Source organism: Musa acuminata, chromosome BXJ2-3 (assembly GCF_036884655.1).
Source record: "Musa acuminata AAA Group cultivar baxijiao chromosome BXJ2-3, Cavendish_Baxijiao_AAA, whole genome shotgun sequence".
NCBI classification, from domain to species: domain Eukaryota; kingdom Viridiplantae; phylum Streptophyta; class Magnoliopsida; order Zingiberales; family Musaceae; genus Musa; species Musa acuminata.
The window spans coordinates 41,137,552-41,147,899 of NC_088340.1; the positions used below are offsets into that span (position 1 = coordinate 41,137,552).

Below are 10,348 nucleotides of genomic sequence, written 5' to 3' on the forward strand. Positions count from 1 at the left end.
ACCCCGCGGACCATGTGGCCGCTTTCTGGGCCCAGATGGCGCTATTCGGGACTTCAGACGCCCTGATGTGCCAGGCGTTCCCGACGACCTTGCGAGGACCGGCCCGCGCGTGGTACAGCGGCCTGAAGCCAGGGACCATCGCCTCCTTCGACTAGCTCGCCAAGGATTTCGAGCTTAACTTCATAGCGTACTCCCGACCAAAGCCATCCATGGCGTTGCTCTTGGGGCTCAACCAGAAGGAGGACGAGCCCCTTTCTCACTTTGTGAACCGGTTTACGACGCAAATCCGTGGATTATCGGATGCTCACCCCTCTCTCTTGATGCAGGCCTTCATGACCGGCCTGCGGCCCTCCAGGTTCTTCTGGTCCCTCGTGGAAAGGCCCCCCGTCGCGGTCCCTGAGATGCTCCAACGGGCCAGCCAGTTCATCGCCGCAGAAACCTGGATGGTCGGAAGGCGAGAAGAGCACAGAAAGGTCAAGTCGGAGCCGCCCCGACACCAGCAACCCACCACCTCCCGGCGAAAGTTGGACAGGCCTGACCCAAGGCCTCCTCTTCCCGCCTTGAACTCTTCCCGGACGGAGATATTCCTACACGAAAGGGGGAAGGGGTTGCTCAGGGACCCCCACCCGATGAAGAACCCGCGAGAGCTCGCAGACCGCTCAAAGTACTACCGATTTCATCGACAGCACGGGCACGACACGGAGCAGTGTTACGAGCTAAAAAGACAAATCGAGGAGCTCATCCTCAGAGGCCATCTCGGCCAGTACCTCCGGCCGAGCAAAGAGCTGTCTCCTCGTCCGGAGGGCCCGGTTGAGCGACACATCGATGTCATAGCCGGGGGCCCTGCATCCGGAGGAAGTTCTATGTCGGGCAGGAAGGCCTATGCCCGGACCGCCCCCGACGAAGCCTCGGGGCATGAGCATGAACCCGAGATCACCTTCCCAATCGGAGCCGCCGAGCGACCCCACCATGACGACGCCCTGGTGATATCGGCCAGGGTAGCCAACGCGCAAGTGAGAAGAATCATGGTCGACACGGGGAGCTCGGCTGACATACTCTACTTTGGCGCCCTCCAGAAGCTGGGCCTAGCCAGGGAAAATTTAAGCCCAATGTGCTCGGCGCTCACCGGCTTCACGGGAGATTCGATATCACCTCTGGGAGCCATTACCCTACCTCTAACTCTGGGGACCCTGCTGAAATCAAAGACTGTCATGACCACTTTTCTAGTGGTCGACCTTCCCACCGCTTATAACGCCATACTTGGTCGGCCGACCCTCAACAAGGTCAGAGCCGTCGTCTCGACCTACTACCGGACCGTCAAATTCGCGACACGGGAGGGAGTCGGGGAAGTCACCGGAAGCCCCCAAGAGTCCAGGCGCTGCTACCTTACCTCCGTCTCATTGGGCAAAAGGACCAGGGGAGAGGTGCCTCTAGAAGATCCCCGGGAGGCAAAAAAGCCGGCCCCTCACCCTGAGCCGAGGGGGTCCACTGTTGACGTCCCCTTACGGGAAGCACGGCCGGATCAGACGGTCAAGGTCGGATCAGAGCTGCTCGAGCAGGAACGGGAACAGCTCGTCGGTCTTCTGCGGGAAAATGCCGACATCTTCGCCTGGTCTCCATCGGACATGAAGGGAGTCGACCCCAAGGTCGCGGAGCATCATCTCAATATCCCACCTGACGCCCGTCCGGTAAAGCAAAAGCCCCGGCGCCACGCACCTGATCGGCAACATGCCATACAAGAAGAGGTGGACCGACTCTTGGCGGCTGGCTTCATAGAAGAGGCCAAGTATCCTCAGTGGTTGTCCAATGTAGTTCTCGTGAAAAAACACAATGGAAGCTGGAGGATGTGCGTTGACTACACCAGTCTCAACGGTGCGTGTCCTAAAGACTGCTACCCCCTCCCGAAGATCGACCAGCTGGTCGACGCGACAGCAGGGCACGCACGCCTCTCTTTCATGGACGCCTATTCAGGATACAATCAGATCAGGATGGCGCCCGAAGATAGGGAACGCACGACCTTCCTCACCGATCAAGGGATATACTTCTACAAGGTCATGCCGTTTGGGTTGAAAAACGCCGGAGCCACATACCAGAGGACGGTAAACAAGATGTTTGCCCCCCAAATCGGGAGGAACATGGAAATCTATGTGGATGACATGATTGTGAAAAGCAGAAAGGCCAGAACACACCTTGCCGACCTAGCCGAGACCTTCGCCACGCTACGCAAATTCAGCATGCGGCTCAACCCCACGAAGTGCGCTTTCGGCGTCACCTCCGGGAAGTTCCTATGGTTCATTGTACACCAGAGAGGAATCGACGCCAACCCAGAGAAAGTACAGGCAATAATCGATATGCAGTCCCCCCGGACAGTTAAAGACCTGCAGCGACTCAACGGTAGACTTGTCGCCCTGTCTCGCTTCCTCGCCCGATCGGGCGATCGCTGCCTCCCTTTCTTCAAGGCGCTCAAAGACCCGAAGAATTTCCAATGGACATCAGAATGCGAGGAGGTTTTCAAACAGATGAAGCAGCACTTGGCCAGCCTCCCTCGACTCGCCTCCGTCATTCCCGGCGAGAAGCTGGGACTCTATCTGGCGGCCTCCCCGCACGCAGTTAGCTCCGTCCTCGTCAAGGAAAGCTCCGGCGCACAACTCCCGATCTACTACGTCAGCCACGTCCTGAAAGAACCTGAGGAGCGTTACACGCCGATAGAAAAACTCGCACTCGCCCTGATGCTCTCGGCTCGGAAGTTGCGCCCCTACTTCCAAGCGCACTCGGTGGAAGTCGTCACCGACCAGCCCCTTCGGCAGTTCTTAACAAAGTTCGATGTTGCAGGTCGGCTCCTCAAATGGGCGGTGGAGCTCGGAGAACATGATATCAGCTACGTGCCCAGAACCGCCATCAAGGCCCAGGCGGTAGCCGACTTCATCGTGGAATTGACTCGGATGGACAAAGACCTCGAGCGAACTCCTGAGGCTTGGACCCTACACGTGGACGGCTCGGCCAGCTCAAAGGGTGCCGGAGCTGGGCTGGTCCTTCTCGCTCCCGACGGACGTTCATTCGAACGCTCCCTCCGCTTCGAGTTTAAAGCCACCAACAACGAGGCGGAGTACGAAGCGCTCCTAGCCGGATTAAGGCTGGCCCTCGAGATGCAGGTAGCCGCAATACATGTCCTCACTAACTCGCAACTCGTGGCCAAACAGCTCAGCGGTGGATACGAAGCTCGTGACGCGACCATGGCCAAATATCTGACGCGGGTAAGGGATCTAACCGCGAAATTCCCTTACTTCACATTATCTAATGTTCCGAGGGAGGAAAACGGACGAGCCGACGCGCTCGCTAAGCTGGCGTCAAGACGAACCCCCGAAGCATGGCCGGAGATAGAGGAGCTTCCCGCTCGCGCCATTGAGGTAGCACCCACGACCCCGGGCGGCGCGCCGACCACGTGGGTGCAAGAGCTGCTGAGCTTCAAGCGAGATGGAACCCTCCCCCTCGACGAAGTCGCAGCTCGGCGTCTGCGCCGCACACACGCGTGGTATACCGAGGAAAGTAGCCGGCTTTACAGACGATCCTTCACCTACCCCCTTCTGAGGTGTTTGGAGCCTGATGAAGCCCAGACCGTCCTAGCTGAAACTCACGAGGGGATCTGCGGCGAACACATTAGCGGGCGGACCCTAGCGCACAAGATACTACGCCAAGGCTACTACTGGCCAACCATGTGTCGAGATGCAAAAGCCTACGTACAGCGGTGCAGCTGGTGCCAGCAACACGCCCGCACGCCCCGACAGCCTGCGGTCCCCCTCAGTCCCATCGACTGCGCATGGCCGTTCGCCCAGTGGGGACTGGACCTCCTTGGCCCCTTTCCATCGGCCTCTGGGCAGCGGAAGTATATAATCGTGGGAGTGGACTACTTCACAAAGTGGGTCGAGGCTGAGCCACTGGCCACGACGACGGAACACCAAATGGAGAAATTCGTTTGGAAAAACCTTGTGACCCGGTTCGGGTTGCCCAGAGCCATTGTCACCGACAACGGACCTCAGTTCGTCGGCACGAGGTTCCGAGAATTCTGCGCCGGTCATGGCATTCAACTGAGGTTCAGTTCGGTGGCCCACCCTCAGACGAACGGGTTGGCCGAGGTATGTCCACATCCAAATCCTCAGGATGCGAGACAAACGGATCCGCCTCCACTTCCAGCCCGGGATGGCTCGTCTGGAACCGGCCAAGGGCGATTCGGTACCCATACTCGTAGGTAACCTGCCCCGACCGAGCCAGCCCGAGCTGGAAGCCCGGGGACTATTTATAAGCCTCGATTATCTCCCTCTCTTTCTCTGGCCGCCCCTCCCGCTCGGCCGCCAGGGCTTCTGAAGCCCCCTTCACGTCAGCCAGTGCGCCCTCCAGCCGCTGGGTCAGGACGGCTGCCTCGTCTCGGGCCAGACGAGCCTCTGACTGTGCCCCCTCCAGGAGTCCCCGGAGATTGCCTTTCTCCTCCTCGGCCGCCTTCGCCTCGGACCTTAAGCGAAGGACCTCGGTCTCCAGCGCCAACGCACGCTTGTCGGCCGCCCCTGCCTCAGCTCGGAGATGCATCGCCTCCTCCTCGAGCTCCGAGGAGCGCTGCTCGGCCGCCGCAACCGCCTTCGGAGCCGCCCCGGCCCGCACCTCCTCGAGCTGTTTGCGCAGCTCGGCGTTGCGGTCGCACAGAATTCCAAGGGCTCGACCCGCGTCGCGGACCCGGTCTGCCAGTGCCATCGCGTAGTGCTGGCCCTGCAAGAAGAAAGTCAGAACGACCCTCGGGAGCACCACAAGCAGGAAGCCGACAGCAGAACACTTACCCACAACAGCGACTTCACCGACTTCCCGAACAGGACGTCGGACGGCAGAGTGTACATCTCGCGGGCCAGATCAGGGTGCAGCCCCCCTCGGACAAACGCGGCCGCGGTCTCCCCGTCGGCCCAGACCCAGGTCCCGCGGGTCAGCCCCCCCCACCGGGCTACCAACCGATCAGAAGGTTGGCCCTCAGAAAGTTCGCCTATCAGGCGTGCATGGTAGAAGTCGTTCGGCGGGCCCGCCGGAAGACGGCACAAGTCCCGGATCGAGGGCTCCCGAGGCGCCTTTCCTGCGACCACGTTGCTCGGGCCTGCCTCGCCCCTACCTCGCCCTCCTCGCCTATCGCGCGAGCCCGACTCCGCCGCCTCTGCGCTCTCCTGAGCCCTTGGGGGAGTCGGTTTCCTCGGAGCTACGACCTTTGCCTTCTTTCGAGGACGGGAGTCCTCGAGATCCACCGGCGCCTCTCTAGTGCCAACGCTCGGGCCGACCTAGCGCCGCGGAGATGCGGCGGACGAAATGCGTCCTCCACGCACCACGGCAAGGTTCATCATCTCTGCACAAACACAACGACCTCGGTTAGTATCCCAAAAGAAAAAAAAGAAGAAAAGCAAAACTGGAAGGCCCACCGCCACCTTCTCAGGGCATACCTCGAGGTACTGGGCTCAAGCCCGCCTCGACCAGCCACGCCTCGGTCATCTTTCGGATGACTCGAGAAGAAGGGAGGATCTCCTTCAATCTTCGAAGGGCTCGGAGCTCCCCCTCGTCCAGGGCCGGGGCAGTATTATTGACTGCGCGCGTCGCCCACCGGAGCCCGAAGCTCCAACTCCTCGGATGGCAAACGTAGAAGAAGCGCTCCTTCCACCCCTTGTTGCTGGAAGGAGCCCCACTGACACGGAAACCCGGTCGGGCGGACAAATAATAGCCCCCCGACCCTCTGGATAGACAGAAACAGGAGAGGAAAAGGGACCGGCTCGGGGTGATCTGGGCATAATAGCATTCCCCAAGGAACGCCACCAGATAGCGCCAAGAATTCGGCGCCATCTGGGAAGGGGAAATGCGCCACCACGAGACGCAGGCGGTAATGACGGGGTGGAACGGAAGGCGCAGCCCGGCCTCAAAGGCGTCTACTGTTAGGGCGAAGCCCTTGGGTATAGGGTCATACGCCCGCTGCCCCGGCTCGGGGGCAATGAGCGTGAACTCCGTCGGGATACCGTAATGGTCCCGGAGGAGGCCGAGCGACGACTCGCTCACGGTGGAGTCGAGGTCGTGCGGCCACATAAGCGATTCGAGGGCTTTGGTGGCCCTTTCCTCGGATGACGAGCGGGAGCTCGCCAACGCCACCTCCTCACCGGCGGCACCGGGAAGAGGAGGCGGAGAAGGAGGGGACGAAGGAGGGGAAGCCATCCTTACCGAACTTTTGGGAAGGAAGGGCGGCTGAAGAAGTGCCGGACTAGGACACCCAAAGGAGGGATTGAAGCAGAAGCAGGTACCAAGAAGTGAAAGGGACCGACGGAGCGCTACTTATAGCCTGTTTCCCGTCGAAACGGCGACCTTTCCTCTCCTGAGCCACTCTGCGAAGATGCAAAAGTCGCATCGCCATAACTTCGACCGGTGCGGCCCTTAATTGCGACGCGGTACGAAGTACGGAGCCCCTAATCATATCAACCTCGAAAACCGACGACGCCCGAAAAGCACGGCCCTTTGACCTTTCCCAGGCGAAAGGCGACCCGGGCGCCCGCGCCCGCACAACGGTCAAAACGACCTAACGCTAATCGAAAGTCAAGTATCGCTTCGGTCGCGTTACGCCCGAACCCATCACCTCGGCCGCGGCCCACCTGCACCAAGCGCCTCGGTCAATCTACCCCGAGTCACACCTGCGCGGTCACCCCGCCTGCGTTGTGCTCCTCGGCTCTCCGGCTTTGCGCCACCCCAAGTCACACCTGCGCGGTCACCCCGCCTGCGTTGTGCTCCTCGGCTCTCCGGCTTTGCGCCACCCCGAGTCACACTTGCACGGTCACCCCGCCTGCGTTGTGCTCCTCGGCTCTCCGGCTTTGCGCCACCCCGAGTCACGCCTGCGCGGTCACCCCGCCTGCGTTGTGCTCCTCGGCTCTCCGGCTTTGCGCCACCCCGAGTCACACCTGCGCGGTCACCCCGCCTGCGTTGTGCTCCTCGGCTCTCCGGCTTTACGCCACCCCGAGTCACGCCTGCGCGATCACCCCGCCTGCGTTGTGCTCCTCGGCTCTCCGGCTTTGCACCACCCCGAGTCACGCCTGCGCGGTCACCCCGCCTGCGTTGTGCTCCTCGGCTCTCCGGCTTTGCGCCACCCCGAGTCACGCCTGCGCGGTCACCCCGCCTGCGTTGTGCTCCTCGGCTCTCCGGCTTTGCGCCACCCCGAGTCACACCTGCGCGGTCACCCCGCCTGTTGTGCTCCTCGGCTCTCCGGCTCTGCACCGCCCCGAGTCACACCTGCGCGGTCACCCCGCCTGCGTTGTGCTCCTCGGCTCTGCATCGCCCCGAGTCACACCTGCGCGGTCGCACCACCCGCATAGTGCCTCTCGACCCTCATCGGTCCTGATGGCCCCTAGGCCGACCTCGCTCAGCCTCCCCACCAAGTTGCGTATCCCGGCTAAGCTCTGCTCGGGAAGTATTCGCGCGATCGACTCGTCTGCGTCATGCCCCTCGGATCCGCATGAACAGCCTGCCTGAAGTAAGAAGTCATGCAAAAACTGACGCATAGCTCCTTTCGGGGGGGGCATATGATAGGGGCAAAAATGGCAGCGTGCCACGTCAGCACGCCATGTGAACACACTGCCCGAGGAGGCAAGCATTGACGCCGACTCGACGTACGCCGACGTCACCAGCCCTCAGCCAACCACCGCAGCTTTGACTCCGTACGCTTGACCGAGGCTCGCCCATACCCTGCGGCAGCTCGGCCTCCCACGCATCCCCAGTGGCAATGTCAGACGCCAACATCAAACCTCCTCCTATAAATACCCCTGAGTCCTAAGCATAGGGGGAGGAACTCATTCAGACACAAAACACTGCTCTTCTTCTGCCTCATCCACAATCCCCTCCACATCTTTCTCTAACTTGATCGTCGGAGGGGTCGGGCCGAGCTCCCGGCCCGACCTATGTGCAGGTGCGAGACGGTGTTGCCTCTTCCTGAAGCTGCGGCGGAACTGTCTCCCGACCCGAACCACCGACCCGAACCGCCGACCCGACCTCCCGACCCGAGCCACCGACCCCTACCACGGTGCTAGGCCGCCGGGAGACCCCGAGGAGCTGCGCCCGAGATCCCCGACATCCGGACCCCAGAACCAAGCCGCGTCGGCCCCGAGGCCACGGCTAAAAAAGTTACTTACCGTAACACTGGTGACATCTAAAGCATATTACCAATCACGTACTAACTTCACCAAACATTGCTTAGATTAAGGCAAAAATAACTATGAAATAATTAATTCTGGCTTAATCAAATGGTTAGTAAATATTTAATGATGTCAAATAAATGCAATGTTATCTTGATAAATATAATCGTCATCTAATTACGACCAATCTGCAAAGAAATGGTTTTAGCAAGCAGATCTTTTCTAGTGGAGTCTTTCTCTTCTCATAAGCATATATATGTATCTTCCCACAACAATGGCATATAATGATCTCACTCAAAGATAGAAAATTCATTGCTTGGCACTCGCTTCGAGCCTTCCGCAGATAAGAACATTCAATTTTGCAGTTATACACTATTAATATACAATAATTAATATACAATGAACAAAGTGTTGACCGGATAAGAGTAAGAAGCATTATTTTCTGGATGTCAACATGAAGAGATGGCAAGCACTGCTGCCTTCGCTTGCTGTCATCAATCCTCCATCTCCCTCAAAATGTGCCACAGTTGACGCCGACTTCTCTCTTAGGCTCCTCTCGTAGTTGGCCCTTCATGATTCCAAAGGACCACCACCACCAACGGCACTCGGCCGAAAGCACCAAACCAAGGCGCTCTCGCTTCTATATATATATACCGGACGACGCCGAAACCAAGGTCGAACGAACACAAGCACCATGGCCACCAACGCGGCCAACCCCTGCGATGGCGAAACAGTCGAGGACAAGCCGGACCGCGGTATCCCCAAGACGATCCTCGCTGCGGCCCGCGCCAACCTTCTCTTCCGGTCGAGGTGGGCGGAGGTCAACGGCGCCTTGGGTGACCTGGGCACCTACATCCCCATCATCATGGCCCTGGCGCTCGCCAAGGACCTCGACCTCGGCACCACCCTCGTCTTCACCGGCGTCTACAACATCATCACCGGCGTCATCTACGGCGTGCCCATGCCTGTCCAGCCCATGAAGTCCATCGCGGCCGTGGCCATCTCCACCTCGAGCTTCGGCGTGCCGGAGATCATGGCCGCCGGAATATGCACCTCCGCGGTGGTGTTTTTGCTGGGTGCAACTCGTCTCATGGAGCTTGCGTACAAGTTCATCCCCCTCCCCGTCGTTCGCGGCATTCAGCTGGCTCAAGGCCTGTCCTTCGCGATGACCGCCGTCAAGTACGTCAGGTACGACCAGGATCTCGCCAAAGGCAAGGCTTCCGGCGACAGGCGTTGGATGGGCCTCGACGGCTTGGTCTTGGCCATAGCGGCCACCGTGTTCGTTGTGATCGTCAACGGTGCTGGTGAGGCAGCAGAACAGGGTCGGGAGGAGCAAGTCATCCATGAACAAGGCAGGGGACGGAGAAGAGCCAAGTCTTGGACGAAAGTGATCTTCTCTGTTCCTTCAGCTGTGGTTGTCTTTGTGCTCGGCATAATCTTAGCTATAATAAGGGAGCCCGGCGTGGTGAAAGAGTTGAAAGCAGGTCCATCGCGCATCCACGCAGTGAAGATCTCCAAGCACGCATGGAAGGAAGGATTCATCAAGGGCGCAGTGCCGCAGCTACCGCTGTCGGTGCTCAACTCCGTGATCGCGGTGTGCAAGCTGACGACCGACTTGTTCCCCGACAAGGTCTCATCGGCGACGTCGGTGTCGATCACGGTAGGGCTGATGAACCTGGTGGGCTGCTGGTTCGGGGCGATGCCGTGCTGCCACGGCGCGGGGGGACTGGCGGGGCAGTACAAGTTCGGCGGGCGGTCCGGCGCTTGCGTGGCTCTGCTGGGGGCGGCGAAGCTGGCGGTGGGGCTGGTGCTGGGGGGGTCGCTGCTGAGGCTGCTGATGGAGTTCCCGGTGGGGCTGCTGGGCGTACTGCTGCTGTTCGCCGGGGTGGAATTGGCCATGGCGGCGAGGGACATGTCGAGCAAGGCGGAGTCGTTCGTGATGCTCATCTGCGCCGCGGTGTCGCTGGTTGGCTCCAGCGCTGCGCTCGGGTTCGTGTGCGGCATAGTGGTGCACGTGTTGGTCGTGCTGAGAAGGCTGCTGACGACTGATCGTAACATGTGATGCAACGTCGCTCTAATCAGCCTAAAATCTATAAAGCTAATTGTTGTCTTGTTGCTTGATATGTTTGTTTATATATTAATGTAATTTTATATTTCTTAAA

General features: G+C 59.7%; 2 protein-coding genes across 2 annotated transcripts; both read left to right on the plus strand.

Annotated features, from left to right (window-relative positions):
• Positions 1-209: 209 nt before the first annotated feature.
• On the plus strand, positions 210-4,250 carry LOC103986523 (uncharacterized). Its single transcript, XM_065099573.1, has 2 exons — positions 210-2,297; positions 2,385-4,250. The coding sequence occupies exons 1-2, from the start codon at positions 210-212 to the stop codon at positions 4,248-4,250; spliced, it is 3,954 nt and encodes a 1,317-aa protein (XP_064955645.1).
• Positions 4,251-8,849: 4,599 nt separating this feature from the next.
• On the plus strand, positions 8,850-10,348 carry LOC135606593 (molybdate transporter 1-like). The gene has a single exon (XM_065097631.1). It carries the CDS (start codon positions 8,881-8,883, stop codon positions 10,246-10,248), a length of 1,368 nt encoding a protein of 455 aa, XP_064953703.1. The 5' UTR covers positions 8,850-8,880; the 3' UTR covers positions 10,249-10,348.